This window comes from Miniopterus schreibersii (genome assembly GCF_964146895.1).
Source record: "Miniopterus schreibersii genome assembly, chromosome: 21".
NCBI lineage: Eukaryota > Metazoa > Chordata > Mammalia > Chiroptera > Miniopteridae > Miniopterus > Miniopterus schreibersii.
In genome coordinates, this window is record NC_138123.1 from 16,113,396 (window position 1) to 16,136,876 (window position 23,481).

Sequence of the window (23,481 nt, forward strand, 5' to 3'; positions counted from 1 at the left end):
CTTTTATGTATTTGAAATTAAGGAGGGAATGTAAGGAAGATTACATGGAGGTGGGAGAAAGTAAGGTGGGGATTGGAATATGGGATAGTTAAGATTATATGCTCTCTTGAGGGCAGTTATTTCAAAGATGTATTAACCTAGATGCACAAAAACAATGGACAAGGTTTGCTTAAGGCAGGGGTGGGGAACCTTTTTTCTGACAAGGGCCATTTGGATATTTATAACATTATTCAAGGGCCATACAGAATTATCAACTTAAAAATTAGCTATTAAAAAAGCTCCTAGATTTATTGAATTTCTGGTCCTGTCTGCAGTTGCCTTGGCAGAACCAGACCAAATGATTTTGTGGGCCATACCAGTGAAGGCAAAGATAAGCCTTTTACTAAAAAAGTTATATGCCTGGGTGTGACTACCCACCATGATCTGCCCAGTTAGGACTTTATGATCAGATCACTCTGTGAGGTTACTTCCCGTAGAACCCACTTTTCATCCACAGACCTTAGATTTCTTTCTCATCTCTGAAATGGGAATAACCATATTTGCTTTATCTTAGCAAATATTCAAACCTGAAATGTTCAAATCTGTAGAGAATTTTTATGAGTTTATTTGAACCAAACTTAGGACAGTTGCTGGTAAGCAAAACCTCAATGGATTGAGAAAATGCTCTGGAAAAATGTCAGTCTTGCACCTTATTTTATACATTACAATCGAAACCTATATGGGTTACATGAAATCCATTGGTGATAGATTAGGGAGGCAAGAGAAAGCAAAGCAGGGAAATCTCTGGGGTTGGATAAAAAGTAAAATGATAGACACATGCTTCTTTTACTTAGGTGGGTGCACCATAAACTGCTTTTAGTTAGAAAGTTTTAATTTCAGACCATCCTATGTGGTTACTTTAGGTCTCTGAGTTTGTAAGGCTGCCATGCAGACCTCACCTGAGCTTGTCAGGTTTAGTATATGGCCCCTTTTCGTCCACAGTCTGACTTGTGAATTGTAAAGATAAAAATGCCTTGTTAACTGTGATGACCCCATGTAACTTGAGGCATTATTACTTACTTAGTGTTCTGATTGCTACTATAATTTTTTTTCTTAATCTTTTCTGGTTTGGACCTTCTGTTATCAGTGGGGTGCTCTCTGTGTCCCCACCTGTTACTGATGGAGTGGAATTCTTCGGGTGCCACTGGGAAAAGAATTTCCTAAGGCCCTCATGGAGGATGGGGTTTCGTGGAAAGCTTTATTGATGATGCAAAATTAAGGGGTTCCCTTCCAAGGTTCCATCTCTCTCCATCCCACTAAGGAAAAAGTTTCATTTTGTCTTCAGCAGAGCTAGGATCAAAGCCTCTTCCCAGAGCTTCTGCTCCATATTTGCACAGTCCAGTCCAGCATCAGGTTAGCTTAGCTTGTGTTCCCAGCTACAGTCCACTGTGCCACCTGGGATCCGCATGGCCTGCTTAAGGCCACATGGCACAGGTGAGTGTGGGTCATGGAGCAAGAGAAGAGAAAGCGGCAAGAGCGAAGAGGGAGAGAACTCTGGGGATTGTAACTAGGAGCTTAACCAATTAACCCTCAGGATTTCTCAGGCTTTCAGTGGCTCTGTCCCCCTAGCCAATTATCTTTTTCCCAGGTTAGACTGACAGCAAGCAATTTCCCTACTTCATCCCAACTTCGCTGTGCATGTGCCCATTTCCCCCTTTGTTGGATCCCTTCCTCCAATGATTTGTAGGGAATGGATTGGTGGTTCCCTGGGGAGTGTGAAATTGCAGCTTCCTGGTGAAGCTGCCCAGATGACCATGCCTATAATGTCAGGCCTTCCCTTTGCTTTCTTTATAGTGTTAATAACTAGTTAATTATGATGATAACACTACTACTAAAATTTACTTGAGACCAAATTTTGAACAATTGGGGTACCCTGTAACAACATGACTGGCAAGGTTGGGACACCAAACTGCCAGCAAGCACTTTAAACATTGGCCTGGTATTGTCATTGTATTTGACCCTTTCCTAGCACACCTGTCATTACTAGTGTGCTAGGAAAGAGCTAAGTGCATGGATTCCTTGTTCTATTCTGCTCTCATTTGGTGGTGCAGCTTAAGGAAGAGCCACCTGCCCAGGGACCCTTTTCCTGATTCTCCCTCCCCTCATGCCCTGTGTCATAGATTGGGTTTGATGCCCCTGGCTGCCTGTGCTCTAGCATTTCCCACATTTTGTGTCATTACTTGTTTAATCATTTATCTTTATATGTTCAGGGGAGCCAGGGAGTGGCTGCCTAACCATTGTCCTGAATTCAGCATGGGATATAACATGGTCGACACTTGATCATTTATGGAGTGATCGTCTATCCTAGTCCTTCTTTGAAGCCCTTTCTTTCACCTTTCCTGGTACAGAGGCATGAGTGCATGGGAGTATTAAGGACACACCTGTTCTAATTTGTGCATTCCAATTTTTCCTTTATTTTAGTTATATGCATTTGTTTAATTTTACATCTCCTTTTTTCCCCAGTCAGGAACTTGATTTTCTAAAGGGAAGATTGAATTTGAATAACTTGGCTTGAGGGCTATTCCCAGGGCCTGAGGCTACACATTAATCTTGAGTCAGATCAGGGGTATGAGGATCTGAGTGAGGTGCTGGCCACAGGGGCAGGCACTTGAGAGTATGAACCAGTACTGAAGCCAGTGAGCTGACCTTCCGATTTCATTCTGATGTAGACCCGTGATCTTTGAGTTAGAAAGTTCTGGCCCTTCATGCATGCAGTCTCTTGTAAGATTGGAATTACTTCAAGTATTTTGGGCTTTAAGAACAGGTACATTAGAGTCCTCTCTCTTATTACACTATTGTTAATTGTTTCCCTAAGGAAGAAATGGGAACTGTTTGGGAGGCCTTGGAAGGGACTTTGTGGTGACTTATCTTTCGTGATTTTCTGCCCTGTGATTCCAGGTGCCCTTGTGCATTGACTCTTCCAATTTTGCTGTGATTGAAGCTGGCCTGAAGTGCTGCCAGGGCAAGTGCATCGTCAACAGCATCAGTCTGAAGGAGGGGGAGGGGGACTTCCTGGAGAAGGCCAGGATTATCAAGAAGTTTGGTGCTGCTATGGTCGTCATGGCTTTTGACGAAGAGGGACAGGTGAGTGATTTCTTTTGACCAAGCTCCATTGTGTTACACAGGCTAGACAGAGCAGTGGAAGAAAACTGAGTCCAAAACAACCATGTGTGTGTGTGTATGTGTGTGTACCATAATAACCATCCACATATGTGTACAAACACACACTTGTATCTATATATACATATAAATTTGATATGTAATAAAGTCTTTACATCAGTTGAGAAAGGAATTATTCAGTAAATGCAATTGTAACAACTGGTTATGGGTTTAGAAGAAAATAAAGTTAGAGCCATGTTTCCTGCCATATACTAAAATAAAGTCAGTATCAATTAAAGATCTAAATGTAAAAAACAAAATTCTAAAGAATGTATGGGAAAATACCTAAACTTGGGAAGGCAGAAAGAAAACTGCTTAGAGGTATCTATAAAAATGTTAAACCTTATATGGAGAAAGTCATCGTGCTATTTGCAACATGAATAATAGCAGTGGGTTAATGTCCCTAATATGTAAAGAGATTTTTTAAATCATAAAATAACTCCCCCAGTCAATGTAATAGAAGAATGAATAGCCTTGGTTAGAGCATCGTCCTCATATGCCAAGGTTGTGGGTTTAATCTCCGGTCAGGGCACATACAAGAAGCAGCCAATGATGCGTGAATAAGTGGAACAACAAATCAATGTTTCCCTCTCACTCTCACTCTCTTGCTCTCCCTTCCTCTTTAAAAATCAATCAATAAATTTTTTTTAAAAAGAATGAATAAAGAAAATGAGTAATTTAAAAAAATACAAATAACCAATAAACCTATGAGAAGATAATATTATAATGATTAAAGAAATAAAATAATGAAACAATAACATATTAGTTTCTTTTATTAAATAGAAAAAAGCAAAATATTGATAAATGGCAACTCTCATGTCTGCCATGGAATCAGGGAGGGGCAACGGGAAGACTCAGACACAACGCCAGTTCAGCCGGGTGATGAGTATATAGTGATTATTGTGTTGTTGTTTTATCCCTCACATTACTTTCATATTTTTCTATCCAATATTTAAGTTAAAACAATTTTTAAAAATTCATGTGTTATGATTCAGCTCCTCCTGGGAATCTTGTAAGAGGTCAAGCACATAAGGATACAAGTTCACATTCATTGTAGTGTTGTGGTAGCAAAAAAATTGAGGACACTCTAAATGCCGGTTAATAAGGGAGTGCTTTAGTCCTGCTACAAGCCACATAGAATAAATATTGTGCAGCAGTTGAAGACAATGAGATGATGGCCCTGGCCGGTGTTGCTCAGAGGTTAGAGCGTCGGCCCAGGCACCGAAGGGTCTCAGGCTCAATTCCTGGTCAAGGGCTTGTACCTGGGTTGCAGGTTAGATCTCACCCCTGCCCCTCGCCACCAGGGCGCATGCAGGAGGCAAACAATCAATGTGTCCCTGTTACATGGATGTCCCCCCACTTTCTCTAAAAAGCAATGGAGAAAATATCCTCAGGTGAGGATTAACAACCACAACAAAAGAATGCGATAATGGAGCCCTGCGTTCAATATGTTGAATGAAAAGAACCAAGTGACATGATCCCAGCTGTTTCAATAAAAGGATTTATATGGATGTGTGTCTCTCTAGGTAGAGAAAGAATTTGGTAGTTGCTAACGGGAGGGTAGCGATAGCCTCGGTGGGACACGTCGACCTGTTTACATAGTGGACAAGTGGTGGGGTCCCGCCCTTTCTCTTTTCTCTGATTTTTGTATTTTTTAAATGAAACTGTTTTTAACAAAAACATTATTGTTTTTGTACAAAAGATGTATTTTCATCTTGAGAAAAATTCAAGTCATTCAGAAGCGTGCAAAAGGATAATTTTGATAACGAACATCCATTGAACCTTTACTTGTACCGAGTAGGCACATTCCACACACGAAATCAGTTTTTCCTCCCAAAAGAGAAATGTTGGGTATATATTGTTACTATTTTTATATCCCAAACCACAAAGACCTGTGCGCAGGTACAAGTGCTAGGCTTCAGGCCTAGGGGACCTGGCATCACTGCACAAGGATCTGCAGAATGGCTGGGAAAGCTTTTCAGGGCAGGCCGTCAGAAGAGTGGGCCGCTTTAGAAAAGGTGGTCTCGTAAAGCCCCTCTAAGAAGGAAATATTTGAAAACCTGAATGAAATGAGCAAGCCATGTGGCATTTAGGGAAGGAGCAGAAGAGGTTCTAGCAGATAGAAAATTTTGCATAAACGAGATTACATCTGTGGTTCTGTAACCCTTACCCCCCACTCAGAATGTTGGCATCTTCCCAACTTAGCAAATGTGGGTTTTCTCCACAGATTATAACTCCATCTTCTCTGGTTGCCTTACATTGCAGTATATGTGTGTTTTACTTAGTATATTATTGGATGAAATTGCAATTCTAACATTTTAGGAGAATGAACGATGGCTGTGAATCCTCCAGTCCAGGCGACATTTCCCCTGTACAGTGATTTTCTCAGTCAGTCAGAAGTAGGATTGCAGTTAATATTTGACTCATGTTGTTAAATTGTCCTGAAAGGAATTATCTAGCCATCTTCCACTGCTAGTCTAGCATGGTGGGACCTTTTAACATAGTTTTAATTTTTACCAAAAATGTATATGCAGATAGTTAAAGAGACTAAAGCCCTATAAGGCTTTTTATGGAAAACAGAAGCCCCAGCCCTCCAGATCCCCAGAGGCAACCACTTGAACTTTTTTAGATGTTTCTTGTAGCATTTACCTCCTCACCTTCAAGTTCTTTCAGTTACTATTTATTGCCTTCCTGTAGTGGTTAGGGATCTGGCTTTTCCACTATCCTCTACCCTCACTCTATGCATCTTTATTTTTATCCCACAATCCTCCCAATATAGATAAAACTATTTGGGGGCTTATATTATTAGGCGGTGTAAAAGCTGAGACACCATGATTCCTTTTCTTTCCCTGCACCCTACTGTTTTCCACTAAGTTAATACTTTTTTGTTTGCTTTGTTTCTTACATATTTCGTCTTCACACTATCCCCTACTTATGTACATTTCCAATATCCAGTGTATCCAATGCATCCAGTAGACTGTCACTTTAACATCTTGAAGAATTCTCTGTCCACATTTCCTGACATGATCTGGAGAGGTTGCCAGCAGGCTGATAACTGTACAGCGTCACCACGAGTGTCCCTCACTGTCCTGGGTCTCCTCTCTCCTCTCGTCGGTTTCTAGATCTCATAATTTCCTCATTCTTGGTTTAATTTCTCATTTGTGTATCTTTTGGTAGCCTCTTGCAAAAGAAAACATGGCAGTAAATATTTTTGAAACCTTACATGTCTGAATATGGCTCTATTCTACTGCTACACTTGACAATTGTATGGATATAGGCACGAAGCTTGAAATTATTTTCTGTGTTTTGAAAGCATTGATTTGTTATCTCCTAGTTTCCACCTGTAGTAGTAAGAAGTCTAGTGCTGATGAAACTTATTTATTTCCCCATTTTCTGGGGTGTTTCTTGGAGCTTCTGCGTGCTCAGCACCCTGAGATCTTACGGTGATGGGCTGCATTGTGTGGGCCACGGCAGCGCTTGCGGGAAGCTGTCCCTCCACTGGCGTGTGTGCTTTGCGGGTATCAGGTACTTTGCCAGCTTTCACCTTCCTCCTCCTGTTGTCTGGCTCTGGCGCTTGCTCTGCTTACCTGTTTCTAGAGGCATTTTTAACATGGAGCCAGTGGGATTTGCCTTCCCTTCGGCTGGGAGTTGTGAAAGAAAGAGGAGCCCGGGATGACTTCAGGGGCCTTTGGCCAGGGCAGTTGAAGAGAGGGAAGACTGAGAGAAGCAGACCTGGGATGGGGAAGGACGGACTATGTTTGGGCTGGTGTGTGGACTGTGTGGTTGTGTAGGTGATTCTGAGTTTCATGGGCAAAGTCTGGCTTGAAGATAGAATTCCCTTACTTGGGAATTATCTGTACATAGATGGTATTGAAAGCTGGACTGAGCTCAGTAGCTGCAGTGAAGGTCCTAGGACCTCGGAAGTCTGGGAGCGACTGTGCTCCGAGGTTGGAGAGAAGAGGAGGCCCCCTCATAGGGTTTGGGAGGAGCAGCCTGTTTGGTAGGAGGGGGACCAGAAGGGAGGGTTCAGTTGGCTTCTGAGTGAAGAGCAAGCTTCCAGAAGGCCTTGCTGAGCTATTTTAAAGAGCTGTGGGTAGATCCAGTAGATGAGACCAAGAGTTTACCCCTGGATTTAGAAGTGGGGTAGTGCTGATCTTACTGTCCTGTTTCCAAGGAGATGAAAACTTAACTGGAGTGGGTTCAGGAGAGCATAGGAGAATTGGAGCCAGTAGGTATAAACGACTTTTTTTGAGTTTTCCTGTAAACGGAAGAGAGGAGTAGGGTGGAAACCAGAGAGGAATATGAGGTTAAAAAAGTGTGTGTGCACACGGGCCTGTGTCTGTATGCATGCATGTGTGTGCACGCGCGGGCCTGTGTGTCTGTGTTAGTGAAAACAGGTGGTGTGACAAGGCAGTTGTGTAAGCTGATGGGCATGAGCTGGTAGAGAAAGGGGGCATTTGCTAGCTCCTTGCCCGGAGAGGAGACAGTTTGCTCACAGTGCTGGAGAGAAGGCAGAAGGCAGTGTGTGAGCACAGATGGCAGGAGGCAGGGCCGGGGGAGTCTGTCTGACTGGGTGTTTTCTCACTCAGTGCAGTAGGAAGCGGGGTCAGCTCTGAGTGCGTGGAATGTGCTTTGAGGCTCAGCCTGCTTCACCTAGTGTAACGCAAAAACTCCCCCACAGGGAGAGATGGGCCCTGCCTGTGCTTTTAAAAAACACCCGCGACCTCGGAGCTCTTCCGATTTTTCAGTTCCTTCGGTATGGGATGAGACTTGGCTTTAGTAATTTTAAAACCTTAGAAGTGATTCTCATGTAAACTGGTCGAAACAACTAGCAGTTTATTATTTAGTCCTCATAACCACCACCTGGGGTAGCTGTTGTCCTCTTTACTGTGATTCAAGGTCAGATGCCTGGGAGGAGATGGAGCCTAGTTTGAAGACTTGATACAAGTTTCCACATCCGGGGTTATCCCCTTGCTGGGGTGTCCCAATGCTTTGTCTGTTAGCGCTGCTGGTGCTGGATCTGGTCTAGGAACAAGCTTCCCCTGTTTAGACCAGAATGTGACCACAAATAAAAACGTAGGGAAACAATTTTAACTCGGCAGTTATGAAAGACATGCAGACTGAGCAGTGTTAGAAGAATGCTTTATCCTTCCAAAGTTGGTTGCAGTAAACTTAAAAATGAGCAGGCTCTGCCCTGGCTGCTGTGGTTCAGTGGTTAGAGCGTCGGCTGTCGTACCAAAGGGTCTTGGATTCAGTGCCCAGTTAAGGGCAGGTTCCTGGGTTGCAGGTTCACTCCCTGCCCCTAGTTGGGGCGCCTGTGGGAACTAACCAGTCAGTGTGTCTCTCTCACATCAGTGTTTCTCTCCCTTTCTCTCTCTCTCCCCCCTCCCTTCCATTGTCTCTGAAAAGCAATGGAAAAACTACCCTCTGGTGAGGGTTAACAACAAAATGAGCCGGCTCTCTGTTGGTGCCACAGTGGTCGACAGAAAACCTTTGTGGAGTGTGGTGTAAACTGGGACAGTGCATGTGAAGACGCTAATGTCTGTCAGGAGATAAAAGTGTTGATATCCTTTCTGGGAAATTATCCCAATAAAAGGAGTTAGCAGCAAAAGAATACTATATATATGCAAAGATTTTTCACTAGTTTTATTGAAGATATAACCACCTAAACTCCCAACTAAAGAGAAATTGATTACTGCCCTAGCCAGGTACCTCAGTTGGCTGGAGCATCATCCTGGTACACCACGGTTGCAGGTTAGATCCCCGGTCAGGGCACATAAAAAAACGACCAATGAAAATGAATGCATCAATAAGTGGAACAACAAGTTGATGTTTCCCTCTCTCTCTCAAATCAATAAATTAAAAAAAGGAGAAATCGGTTACTTACGTTACATTACTCTATTGGAATACTGTCCAGATTGTTTAAATAGTAATTATGAAGATTATGAAATGGTATGACACTGCTTACAAATATATAAATTAAAAATATAAAACCAAAAGTTATATAGACACTGTATATATGACTCAAAATTACATTTGATAAAGTCTGGAGGAAAATGCTATAGAGAAAATAATTGTTAGAGTAAGATGGAATTAAAAATGCCTTTTAAAAAACTGATTTTCTTAATTAAAAATAATTTTCCTCTGATTTTAGACATATATGCTCATTATAGAATTGTGGTTTTGAAAATTATAAAGACCAAAGCAAAAAATTCATATACTTGCTAAGTCAGAAATCAACAATATGGATATTTTTATATAAAGGCCTATTTTCTATCCATTGAGTTGTCCTGGTGATTTGCTTTGCTTTGGTGATATCTCTGGTGATGGGGAGAAGGCAGCTCTTTGAAATGAAAACCACTGTTGTGACTAAACAAAGCAGAGGAACTCACCTGTCTTTGTTTCTGTATCTGGCTATAGTCTGGTTATGTTTGTGATCCATGTTATAAACAAAATTGCAAAGTCAAGGCCAGATATGACAGAGGGGCTGGATTAAAGGCAATCTGGAATCATTTCTATGTTTGTTGTTGATGTTATTTTGATCGGCAGTTCTTTTTAAGTCTAAATAACAAAATACAGATGACATTTCTGCAGGAGGAATAACTTTATCACTACCCAGTCTCTAGATGCAGTTTTCCTTTCTTAATTGATGACTTTCATGTGACAGTTTTGTTTTTTTAATCCTCACCAAGGACATGCTTATTGATTTTAGAGAGAGGGGAAGGGAGAGGAGAGAGAAACATCAATGTGAGAGCGAAACCAGTCTACTGTGTCCTATACGCCTCCCGACCAGGGATCAAACCTGCAACCTCAGTATGTGCCCTGATCAGGAACCGAACCCGCAACCTTTCAGTGTATAGGACGGAGCTCCAACCAACTAAGCCACGCAGTCAGGGCTTGCATGACAATTTTTGATAAGGTTTCCTAGAATTAAAATTATCACATAATAGCAGAATGGACTATATTACTCTTTTGTTTGTACCTGTGTAAGTTACATAAAAGAATAACCATTCTATAATGCACTCATTATATTTCACACATTTTCCTATGTTAAAGTTATTTGAAAATAGTTTTCCAGTTTATGGAAAAATAAAGCCCCACTGGGATGCTGACTAAAATTCAGTTTTGGTATCTTGCTGCTATTCAGTCACATCTTATATTTTCCTTAACTAGGGACGCTCAAGATCATTCCCGGGTTCTTTGTGTTGTTTTGTCATTGTGACTGGCTTATGTTTTCTTTCGAATATATTTTTCCTTCAGTAGTGATTTTTTATATTTTTATTTCATAACCAGTCTTTTCATTGAATTTAGATAAATTGATGCTGTTTTTCAGTGAATGTGTTATGTTTCCCAGTAGGGTGTGTACCATAGTTATTACAAATAGTCTAGGGAACTGAAGACAGTAGTTCTTAGTTTGCCCTTTGTTTTGACTTGCTAAAGGTAATTGACCCAAGCCTAGGAGTTGATGCTCACATTTCCTCCTCTGACCCCCTCTGAACTTTGTGAAAGTCCGACATATGTTTCTGCATTTCAGGGGCCTCCTTTGGAGCGGCTACAGGGAGGTCACCACTCCCTGGCTAAGGTTTCATGATTGAGTGTTCCTATCCTTGGGCTTTCTATATTAGATGTATTCTATTTTAAATTCTTTATGTGTAAGAAACAGACTTAACCAGATTTCCCTCAGAGGTGGCAGTTTATGGCAGGGACACAAGGAACATGAGTTTCTCTTGGTCCCCAGACTCCAAGCCTGGGTATCAGTTATCTTCTAGGAGTCACAGCACAGTGTGCAGTCGGCATACCTGTCTGTCTGTCTGTCTGTCTCTGTCTCTATCTTTCTCTGTCATTCATCCTGGGACACAAAGGAGCAGTGTGGGAGAGGGGAGTAAATGAGGGGCACACAATGGGAAATGAAATGGAAGATCTCCTAGGCCCTGATGCTAAGGAAGATGGGAGGGAAGCAGCTGGGGTTTTGAGCCTTGCTGCAGTGAATGCTATCCTTTCCAGGTCACTACTCTAAAGAGCCATACTGATTAATTTATGCTATGACTTAAGGCACATGTTAACTGTCTGCTGTTGTGGTGGGTAGGGTGGAGGTGGAGAATGCATACATACCGTGGAAGCCTCATGGAATATTCCTGCAGGAAGATCCAGGAGACCTCTGGCAGTGTTGCCTGGGTGGGTGGGGTAAGGAGGGAGGACACTTATTTTTAACTTGTTCTTTAGTAGGGTTTGAGTCTTTATCACGTGTGTGTATTTTGTAGAAGTCTATTTATTAATATACCACATATGTGCTTTTAAGATTTGATTTTTACAGAGGCAGTGTAGCTGTTGTGCTGGTGAGAACATGTAGCCTTTGCACCAGTTCCTCCTCTGAGATAATTGTATAAACGTTTAGAGGCTGCCTGGTATTTGGATTTTTATGAAATTCAAGCATTGGCACTTCAGTACCAATGTGCCTCTGTTTTCGAAGATAGCACTTAATTTTTCTACTTAAATTGCAATCACGTGCTCCTTTTTCCAGGCGACAGAAACGGACAACAAAATCAGAGTGTGCACCCGGGCCTACCATCTACTTGTGGAAAAACTGGGCTTCAATCCAAATGACATCATATTTGACCCTAACATCCTCACCATTGGTACTGGGATGGAAGAGCACAACTTGTATGCTGTTAATTTTATCAATGCAACAAAAGTCATTAAAGTGAGTCTGGGCAATTTCTCTCTTCTACACAAGACGTCGTCACATTTACCGTGTGGCTCTGCTGACTAGTTTGAACTGTCATGTATATGTATTTATTGGCTGGGAATGTGACATTCTTGCTTTTAGGTAGCAATTTGGTTTTCTGGAATTAAGGGTCCTGTATTACATTTATGTTATTTTAAACTGAAATATAACACACACTGCAGAATATATAAAAATACAGAGTATAATAATTAATTACAAGGCATATAAAGCTCTCATTTAGGTCCTGGATAGAACATGGCTCGTGCCCTGCTTCTCTCCCTTCTGATTACACCCTCATCCTGAGTTTCGTTGCTTTTCTTTATAGCTTCTATCACTTTCATTTATGCAATCTGAATTACCCACAGATTCTGTACTTGCATATTCACCTACTCCTAAAGTTTATCTGTGACCCCAAATCAATATTCATGGGGCCTTTGCCGTCCTTCCTGGACACACCCCTGTGCAGTGTCCCCACCCGCCTTTTCCCAGATGCAGTCAACCAGGACGCGCTACTCTTGTCTCGGCGCTCGTTCTGTAAACAAGTGTCCCGTTCATGTCTGTTTAGTGCTACGCTTTTCAGTTTTCGAGCTTTTTCTCCGTGATTGGTTTTTCTCTGTAAGTGGCCGCCCAGTGTAGGGCTGCAGTGTTATCTGTGCCCCGAAGACCAGGAAGGCTGGGAGGTGCCTTGTGGAGAACACACGTGTTAGAGAAGCTTTGTTTAGACGTGAGTTGTAGTGCTGCTGGCTGTGAGCTCAAGGTTGGTGAATCAACAGTATATATTAAACAAGTGTCTTTAAATGGAAACACACATAAGACAAGGTTATGTATTGATCAATTGATGAAAATTTTATAAGCAGAGGCTCCCAGGAACCTCACCCTGTATTTCCTCGGGGCAGTGGTTTTCGGTGTTTCCTGATTCAGTGTTTGTGGTGACCTGATAGCACGTAATCACCACAAATAGTTTCTGAGCGTAATAGAAATAGAACTAAGACTCCCATGCCTTTTTCCTTACCCAACTCCCTTTTAAAGATTCGTCAGTGTAGTTGAAGCTGTGCTTTCTTCATTTGTATTGATGTATGATATTCCATTGTCTAACTGTCCCATAGTTAACTGCTCTGTTGTTGGTAGACACGTGATTTGTTCCGGGTTTTGGACATGGTGACAGTACTGCTGTGAACATTCCCGTATGTGTGTCTCAGGCGCATGTGCGTGTCTACAATAGAAGCTGGAAGTGGAATGGCTGGGTGGTCGCAGTGATGGCGGCTGTGTCCCTAATGCTTGAGCTAGTTTGTGCTTCAGCAGCAGTTGTGCAGAGATGCTTGACGTTGTTATAAGGTGTGATGGGAACCTGGAACTTGATGTGCTTTTTTACTTTCCACTCTTTTATATACTCTTTTATATAAAGCTTAAGGGATGTGATTGATGCTTTTGGTAAAACAGGGGAATCTTTTCACCTTTTTATTTTTGCCAGCGAACGTTACCTGGAGCCAAAATAAGCGGCGGGCTTTCCAACTTGTCCTTCTCCTTCCGAGGAATGGAAGCCGTTCGGGAAGCCATGCACAGCGTTTTCCTTTACCACGCAATCCGGGTAGGTGGGACACCTTCCTCTAGACCAGCTTTTACCTGGGCAGGCCAGTGCAAACCCGCAGAACAGCTCTGGCCTGCTGCCAGTTTCTGAGAATAAGACTGACTGGAGCAGAGCAGCCACTCACTCACCTGTTGTCTGTGGTGATTTTATATACAGCAGCGGGGCTAAGTTGTGGCGACAGAGACCATGGCCTGAACTATTTTCTGTGTGGCCCTTTACAGAAAAAGTTTGCTGACCCCTGATGTAGAGTGTTGCTGGAAATCCTCACTGTCCTCTGTGTTGCCCTTAGTTTGGTATGGACATGGCGATAGTGAATGCTGGGAACCTCCCCGTGTATGACGACATCCACAAGGAACTGCTCCAGCTCTGTGAAGATCTCATCTGGAACAAAGACCCCCAGGCTACTGAGAAGCTCTTACATTACGCCCAGGTAGAGAGAAGTGCTCTGACTGTGACTTTCCTGCCTTTGAATGTATCGCCCGTGCATGGTTATCAGACCTTCACTGTAGAATAGAAGCGAGGACCTAGTCACATCTGTGGATTGCGGGGATTGGCATAGGGAACTCCCGAGGAGGTGTTTCAGGGAGGGGAGGGGGAGAAACAGGCCACATTTAGGCTGCTCAGTGTGCTTATGTTTCAATTAATTTTAAAATGTAAAATTAATTTTTCTCATACCAAAGTAACGCAATTCTAGAAAATTTACAAAATACAGATGAGCAAAAGAAGAAAATAAAAATCACTCGTAATCCTGCCCAAAATCCTGTTGAGATTTTGTTATAATCTTGTCAAGGTTCTTTGTTTTTCTGTTATTGTTGTTTTTTCCAAAATGAATATGTACTCATAGTTGTGTCCACACACCTACACACACATTTTTTTACAAAAATAGAACTGTCTCTAGATGCTTGTATGGTAACCTATTTAGTGGTATACTGGGAACATCTTTCCATTTTATTAGATATTTTTCTACCTCACAGTTTAAATGGGCTCTTTTGGATTTTCTAACATGGCTGATGTTACCTGGTTCCCGTTGTCACATGGTTACATTTGTGTACCTGTTTACGTTAGCATCTACTCCCTTTGTGTCAGGGTCTGCAGGTCAGGGCCGAGGTCTGTACACATTTGTTCTATAGACATGAGAATAGTTGTAGTTAATCCAAAAATCAGTTCCTTGTCTCCCGCAATCCTAGGTCCATTAAGTGCCTCTCATTGGAGCTGCTTACTAGATTCAGTTTAAGGAAAGATGAGATATTTATGTCAAAAAAACTTTTTAATTTACTTCAGAAGTCAATGGCAGAGGAAGACATTTTCCTCCTGGGAACATGCCTGGGAAGCGGTAGAGTGAGTGCTCTTATGTGTATTGCCACCTTTGGTCCTGTCCTCCATGTTACAGCCTGAATTGAACTCTGGCAGAACTGCGAACCTTTCTCCCTCCATCGAAGAGTGTTAAAATGTTCTGGAAGGAGGGTAGGGTGATTTGGGAGGAACTGTGTCCTTGGTTTCCCATCCTGATGGTGGCACGCTGTAGATTTCTGAAACTGTTTGTGTTAGCAAAGCTGATGGGAGTTCAGACTCTGCGTGAATACATGACCCTCCACTCAGCTCCTTAAAAGCATTTCTCATGGACACAGGACAGAATGTCTCTGGTCTTGATTGTTGCAAATATAATCAAGTTCTGCTTCAGCTTATTACCTAAGAAACAGTAATTACAGTTCTTTATCCATTTTCATGGCTGTTTCTGCTCATGTAGACAAAGTGATTCGCCCTTTACTAGTCTTAGAACATGAAGACATGGGTGTGGACACTCTTCAGCTTTCCTCTTAGCCTGTTTTCCACCTTGTGGTGACTCTTCATGAATAACTAAGACAGGGTTCTATTGAAGGCCAAGGGCATGCATCACAGTTTATACAGTTGTGAAGTTAGTTATACCAGAGCGTTCTTGACTAGCCCATGAAATGATGTGCTGTGTCATCTTCCCCTCCGCCGTCCAGATGAGACCGCACTCCCACTCAAAGGAGATGCTCTCCTCATTTGTAAGGCTGTTCTCTCTTAAGGTTTTGTTGCCTGTGTATTTTATGTCAGTCTTTCTTTTTGGTCTGTGTTCACTTGTAGCATTTGTTTACAAGTTTTTATTTCTGTATGTGGTGCTGAGCTGCCAAGAGGTTTTGCCCCTGGGGCACAGCCTAATCGAGGGAAATCTTAATCGCAATTTGAAGAGCTTAACAATTGTCATATAAGAAATTGCCTCTCTCTTAATGTAACTACAAGGACTTATTATAAGCCATTGGCCTCTCTGTCAAGTAGGCTATCTATGTTCAAGATGGTCTGTCACCATGAAAGGGATTAGTAACAAAACAGGTATACTTCAGTAACTCCCAGGAGACACCAAGTGCAATTGGGGCATGAAAAGCAGGATATGTGAGGAAATGAGGGCTGGGGGATGTTTTTTTTCTTTGTTAGAGAATGATTGTCTCTGCTGATACACTATTGAAAAGGGTGTCAAGAGTCCTGCCTCTGATTTTCCTAACCTCTCTAATCCCACTTTTGGGGAATGAAGGAAAGAGTTGAGAAATAATTCCCCTAGTTTGATGTAGACAGACCTGTGGTGGGTAACTGTTTCTGGTGTCTGCAGTGTCATGGTACTGTATAGTTCACATGAACATCTGTATTACGTGGTACCCTAATGGATGTCATGACCCCTTGGGCAAACACTGAAAAGATCCCTTGCTCTGATGGAATGGTTCTTGATTGACCTTGGGTTGCAAGAATGTTCTCAATACTTTTCTGGAGAAAAGATTCTGTTCTTTGATCTGGCCTTGATCCTTCCCATTGCCACTGGAGTGCTCGCTCTTTCCTGGCTTTCTCTCGAGCAGTTCACTCCCTGGATGCTGGTCCAGTTTGATACCAGAAACAAAACACAGGTCATCATAGGGACCCTGAGAAGCAGAAGCTACTCAAGAGCAGCAGCTACAGATACTAGGAGTAGACAGGTGGCCATGGCGACGGATTGGTCAGCTTGCTCGGTGGCTCTCTGTTCCATGAGCATCCAGTGGTCTGCTGTCTGGTCTCTGCAGTGTGTGAAACTGGCGGCTCATAGTCTATCCTGGAGAACCTCTTTTTGAAGGACTAGTTGGAAAGCCATGCTGTACTCTGAAACAGCTGCTTTTAAATGGCAACGTTTCACCTTCCCTGTGGATTTTCTAAAGTATGTCCATCAAGTGGGTTCCTTTTCCCACTGCAGCCTGGGCACTGTAGTGGATCTTCACCAGCTTTCACCATTTCCTCATTTGCTACTGTTCATAATCACATATGTTTTGACCCCCCTGCACCTCATATGTGCTGCACACTGTGTATTTTTCTTTGAATACACCAGGCCCTTTTCCCAAGAGTGTTTGGAACACTCTGCTCTGTTTTTACTTATCAAACTCCATCCCACAGGCAGGAATTGCCTGTTGTGTGGTTGATTGAACAAATGGTGTTTACATGTATCAAGTGATACGAATGGGAGCTTTAGAAGGTCTTGTCTTTTCTCTTTTCTTTCCTTGCCACATAGCTCTAGTTTTGTGTGTGTGGGGGGCGGATTCCTCTTCAATAACGGCAAGAGTATAGAACCTATGAATTTTCTAATTTTTTGTGATTTTTATTTTTTAGTTGTTTTTTGTTTTAATTTTTATGTATTTATTTTAGAGAGAAGGAGGGACGGAGGGAAGGAGAGAGAGAAAAAAACATCGATTTGTTGTTCCACTTAGTTATGCATCATTGGTTGATTCTTATATGTGCCCTGACAGGGGATTGAACCCACAACCTTGGCGTATCAGGATGACGCTCTAACTAACCAAGCTATCCAGCCAGGGCCTTTAGTTTTGATTTTTTTTTTTATTGAGATATAATTGACATATAACATTATATTAATTTCAGGTGTATAGCGTAATGACTTGATGTTTCTATATATTGCAAAATGATCACCATAATGAGTCTAGTTAACAACTTTTCACCACACATACTTACAAATTTGTTTTTCTTGAGATCTTTCAATATCTACTCTCTTTTAACAACTTTTAAAAATTCAATACGATGTTATTAACTAGTCGCTGTGCTGTACGTACATCCCTAGGGCACTTCATAGCTGAAGTTTGTACCTTTTACCCCCTTCAGTCATTTCACCTGCCCCACCCCCACCTCTGGCATATAAGTGAGATTATACCGTGATTGTCTTTTTCTGACCGATTTCACTTAGCATAATGCCCTTGATGTCCACCCGTGTTGTCGCAGATGGCAGGGTTTTTTCTCATTGTGTAATACTCCATTGTGTATTTGTACTGTATCTTGTTTATCTAATCTGTCGGTGGACACTTGCATGTCTTGGCTGTTGTGAATAATGTTACAAATAATTAGTTTTTAATCACCACCTTCCTTAGGTTTTTGTGTGTAAGAGAGGCATTGGTCTTCCCATGTATGAGAAAGCCCGGTGTCGTCATTATTTTAGTTACCACCCCAGCCCTGAATCTTGGAGTTGTCCCCAACTCCTTCTTCTCTTACACACTGTCCGTTACTTTAATGCTTTTATGTTAGTCCCTTTTTTCCTTCCTGTTACCACCACTGTAGTCCGGGCCTTTATCATGGATTATTAAAACATTTCCTCTTTCTGGGGTTCTTTTTAAAAGACTGCTTTGAATGGAATTCTGCCGCTTCAGAGCTTTGAATTGTGTCGTCTCCCCACCCTTGGCCCCACAGTTGCCTGGAAGGTTAAATCCAAACTTTATAGCCTGGGTTTCTGGTGCTCTGTGACTTGGCCTCTACTGTCCTGCACAAACGTTGCTCCAGAAAAGCCCATTTCTGTTCAGCATTGTTTGATTCAGTGAATGCTGACTGAGTTCCTGCTTTGTGCTGACTTAGAGGATCTCAGTAGTAAGAGGGATGTGCCCCTCCAGAGCCCATAGTTCCAGGAGCCATGCAGGGACGTATAGAGGCCGTTGGAGCGCAGTGTGGCAAGTGCGGACAGCATGGATAGGATGCTAGGAGAATGCTTAGGAGGGACACCAAGCCTAGGGAGGAGGAGGTCGAGTGAGACCTGATGCTGCCCAGGGCTTAGCCAGGCTGAGGTTTGGTGCTGGAGGTGGAGCTGTGGTCCCTGCCAGGGGATGCGTGTTTGCATCTAGCTGGGGCCTGGTTTTGTGGTTGGTGCTGAATAACGTGTCAGGTGAACAGAAGTGTAGGCCTCGAGGTGAAGGGATGATGGGAAGTGTGAGGAACCGGCGTGTTCAGGGTAGCTGAGCTAGTAGGGAACGCAGAAGATGAAGGTGCAGGAGAAAACCAGCCTGGTCGTTCAGTGAATTTCTTCATGGGGAGCAGGGGGTTTGACCAGTTTACATTTTGGAAGGTCCTTCTGGTTATTGTGCAGAGGACATATGGAGACCAGGGTAAGTCTGGGCTGCAGAGGCCAGTTAGTTGCTTGGATACGAAAGTGGAAGCCGGTGGAGAGAAACACTGAGGGGGTGTAATTGTTGGGACTAGGTGACCAGTGCATGTGAGGAACGAGAGGCTATTTGAGAAAGACACCTGCATTTGCGGCTTGGGCAACTGGTGGCCTCAGTGAGAGGGAGGAAACACGTAGGTAATACTACAGCTCGCTGTGCACCATGGGCACTGCATGCCGTCCCTTTGGAGAGTCTGTCAGCTGCTTCAAAGTCTCTCCTCACCTGCCTGTGGTGATCACTCCTTCCTCAGAGTTCCTGGCGTAGCCTGTATCGTCTGCTCCTTCAGCCCTCAGCAGATGCTTTCTCTCGTCCACCCCCATACGACATGGCTGAGTGCTGGGCAGTATGGGCTGAGCCCTGCGCCTTGTAGTGCCCCCTCCGGGACAATGTCTGACTTGGCTTCATTGCAGCCCCTCGACACACAGTTGGAGAGTATTATCAGCTTGCATCAGATGTGGGTAGAGCTTCTCTGACTATCCTCGAAATCTTTGTCCTAAGTTATCTTTTAGGAAAGAAAACATGTAGCCTTACTCTGTCCTTCAAGTCCTAAAAGATTTTGCTTCCCTCAAATGTTTATGGAGATCTTAATTCAGTCTGGACATTCTGCTAGGGGCTGCAATATAAAGAAGGATAAGGCATAGGTTTTTGCTGCCACATAGCCCAGTAAGGACCTGTTGTATCCATCTTTCTGTCCTAATTCAATTAAGACTCACAGCAAAGGAGGGAAGACAGCCGTGCAGACCGATGAGTGGAGGACTGGCCCCATCGAAGATCGCCTGGAGTATGCCCTCGTGAAGGTGAGCTGGGGGCCTGCGTGAGTGGGAACTCGAGGGCTGAGACCCACATCCTTGTCTGCTGTTGCTGCCGTAGGGGTGGGGCTGACAGCAAAGGAGACTCGGTAGACCACCTCGTTCCCCACCCCCTACTTCACGCACATTTTGGCAGTGACCAGAGACACTTTTGGTTGTCACAACTGGGGTCGGAGGTGTCACTGGATCCAGTGGCTAGGGATGCTGCTAAATATTGTACAGTGCATAGGACAGGCCCACATAACAAAGAATTGTTCAGCCCAAAATGTCAGTAGTGCCAAGCTTGAGAAATACTATCCCAGACCAAGTTGCTGTCTTTCTATCAAAAAACAGTTCCTGGCTCTTTTGCTGATAATTATAATACTAGGCAAGGTAATCAGTCTCCCAGCTTTAGTTTCCTCATTTGTGAGGAATTTCGGAGGTGTTTGGTGTTTTTTTGTGTGTTTTTTCTCTCTGGAATTTTACTTTTAACTCCTCCAGATTCACATATTTCAGGTTGTGGAACTAGTCAGCCACAGCCAAGGGTCCTTGAATTGGGTGCCAGAGGACAGGGCTTGGTCACTGGCTGTATGAGTCAGTGGGACCCGCCATTGTCTTTCCTGCCCCGCCCTTTGTGTTGCAGAGAGAAGTGCTGATTTCACAGGAGATATTTATTAATGTATATAACCTGTTAATCCGCTAGAATCAAAAGTGTATTTCATTATGAATTTGAACTCTACTTACTAATGCTCCTTCTTTCACTCATAGCTCGCTTTTCCTGAGGACTTACTATCAGTAAAGCCCTAAGCACCCTATGGCAGTGTCTCATTTAATCCTCAGCGTAACTCTTTGAGGCAGGGACTAGTGATATTGTGATTTAGGAAACTGGTGACAGGATCCAGGATCTGAACCATGCAATCTGGTTGAAAACCTGTACTCTGAGCATTTCCGTAATCAAATGGTTGTTTGGATTTAAGCCACTGTTTTATGTGATTTTTCCCCCCCTAATTTTTGTGTAGGGCATTGAAAAACATATTATTGAGGATACGGAGGAAGCCAGGTTAAACCAGGAAAAATATCCCCGGCCTCTGAATATAATTGAAGGGCCTCTGATGAATGGCATGAAAGTCGTTGGTGATCTTTTTGGAGCTGGAAAAATGTTTCTGCCTCAGGTTTGCAAAAGATGGGGGGAAATTTTCACAGTTGAAAGAAAAAATCTGTTTTTTAATAAATGTGTTTGCATATATTTCTCAGGTTTTAATTTTGATAAGAGCTCAGGGGCATTGAGATCTGGTCATTTCTTTCTCTAAATGTATTTAGGAGTAATGTCAACAAAAATTCGTATTTTGGGTGGTGTTGAGGATAGACATCATCTGCAGTTCTTAGCTCCTCATCTTCATGTCTGTTCTGTACCACTTCTTACCCCAGGAGCTGTCTACCCGCCCCCTCACGTTAAAATAAAACCCAAGATTAGTGTGAAGTTAATAATAGTAACATTTTATTTGATGAACCAAAATTCATCTTTTGGGACACATATTTTGAAAAAACCGTTACCATTTTAAATAGTGATATACGTTAGATATGTTTCAAGTAAAACCAGAACCCTCATTTTGATTTACAGCAGCTTCTAACCACATCAGGAGACAACTACTGGTTGAGCTGCCTGGGTTTGGGGCATGAGGCCTACAAAAAACTAAAAGGCCCTGTTCTCTTTTTTTAAATTACTTACTCTTTACTGTTAATTGCCCATTTTTCTTTATAATATTCATCCTTTTTTAAAACAGGTTCATTGTCTTATAATTAACATACTACACTGCACATTTATAAGGACACGGTTGGGTAATTGAGCATGTGCAGCACCACCACCCACACACTCTCTCACTCTCTCAGGATGAGGGACATAATCAGCACCCGGTCCTCAGGCTTTGTTTTCCAACATGTTGACTTATTTTAAATTTTCACTTTTGAGTTTACTTTAGATGTACAGACAAGTTGCGCAAGTAATTTAAGAAGTGCCTGTATATTTTTCACCCAACTTCTCCTAATGTTAACATTTTTGCTTGACCATAGTACAGTTACCAGAACCAGAAATTGACATTGGTGTGGTGCTATTAAATAAAGGCCTCATCAGAGTTTGCCAGTTTTCCACAACTGTTTCCTTTTTTTTCCAGGACCCTGTTTTGCTTTTATCCTGCCTTCTCTGACAGTTCTTCTGTGATCTTGACTTTGAAGAGTCCAGTATAGTTATTATAGAGACTGTCCCTCAATTTGAGTTTGTCTGAAATTTTCTCATTTTTGGCAAGAGTAGCAGAGTGATGCCATGCCCTTCTCGGTGGGTCACGGCAGGAGGCCCATGATGATGCTGGCTCGTTACTGCTGATGCTAACTTGGATCATTTGGTGAATGGCATCTGCTAGGTTTCTTCACTCTAAACTTACTGGTGGGGAGAAACTCAGACACTGCAAATACCCTGTTTCTTATGGTACTTCCACCCATGGGTTACAGCGCACGTTGATGGGTTTTGTAAAAGGCCCTGTTCTTGCTTAAGCATTAGCCTTAATTATAAGTGAATTGCAACACTGGGGATTGAGAAGAGAAGGCTAAGAGGGGCTCATGGTAGAGAAGCTTGAACTTGGAGAACCGATGGAGGGCCTTCGAGGTGAGACAAGATAACGCTCAGAAGTTCAGAGGACAGGCATTTTCCTCCTGCGATAGCTCATTCATGGACTCTCCCCACAGACACATTGTGTACCCTGCCCACTGTCAAAAGTGGGCTCCAGTGTGGCTGAGCTGAGGTCAAAGCGTGCATCCTTAATTCAGCTAACAGTTCACAAGTGGCCATTCAGGTGGTTTCATAGAGATCCTGACTGTGCTGTTCCCAGGTCATAAAGTCAGCGCGGGTCATGAAGAAGGCTGTGGGCCACCTCACCCCCTTCATGGAGGAAGAAAGGAAAGAAGCTCAGGGGCTCACTGGTGCAGTGGAAGAAGAGGCAAGTCCTTCGCCCAGCCTGGTCCGTGTGAGGAACTGGCCTCGGGGCCTTACTAGAGTGGAGTAGGGACTGTGGGGCTCGGCTTGTTTGTCATTGGAGGTAAAGTGGAGAGGTGATCTTTGCCCAGGGCGGGTGGCTCAGCTGGTGCAAGCATCCTATGCACCGAAAGGTCGCAGGTTCGATTCTCGGACAAGGGTGTGTGCCTGGGTTGTAGGTTTGATCCCTGGCCCCAGTTGGGGCACATGTTGGAGACACCCAATCACTGTGTCTCTCTTGAATCTGTGTTTCTCTCTCCCCATCCCTCCCTTCCACTCTCTCTAAAAATCAATGGGAAAAGTATCCTCGGTAAGAATAAACAAAAAAATAAAAATTGTCCGATAGTTTTGGGAGTTAAGGATATGGCCTTCAGCTATGGGGCTGTTTTGTATTTGGACCTAAACTGCTCTTTGAGGTGATGGAACCCATGATCTTGGTTGAAGCTCACTGAGGTTACCAACCACGTAAGCCACCTTTGAACTGCTCAGCCTTACAGCTACCTACCTGCAGAGCACATGACTTGGGTTCTGGGTCTGTCTTTGAGGTTTTCTTAGTTCTATTAAATTGCTTTCTGGCCCAGCCAGAGTGGCTCAGTCGGTTGGGCGTCATCCAGTGCACCGAAAGGTTGCTGGTTCATTTCCTGGTCAGGGCGCATGCCTGGGTTGCGGGTTTGGTTCCCAGT

The 23,481-nt window shown here is 43.1% G+C and overlaps 1 protein-coding gene across 6 annotated transcripts in view; it reads left to right on the top strand.

The window, feature by feature from the left end:
* Positions 1-23,481, top strand: part of MTR (5-methyltetrahydrofolate-homocysteine methyltransferase) — a 94,118-nt gene that overhangs the window by 43,988 nt on the left and 26,649 nt on the right. For 3 of the 6 annotated variants that reach the window (XM_081124265.1, XM_081124266.1, XM_081124270.1), the window contains 7 exons: positions 2,938-3,123; positions 11,720-11,899; positions 13,395-13,511; positions 13,801-13,941; positions 19,693-19,782; positions 20,793-20,945; positions 22,656-22,763. In XM_081124265.1, the coding sequence (XP_080980391.1) occupies positions 2,938-3,123; positions 11,720-11,899; positions 13,395-13,511; positions 13,801-13,941; positions 19,693-19,782; positions 20,793-20,945; positions 22,656-22,763 (975 nt within the window). The remainder of the gene's footprint in view (positions 1-2,937; positions 3,124-11,719; positions 11,900-13,394; positions 13,512-13,800; positions 13,942-19,692; positions 19,783-20,792; positions 20,946-22,655; positions 22,764-23,481) is intronic. The other 3 variants (XM_081124269.1, XM_081124268.1, XM_081124267.1) reach the window with 2 other exon arrangements.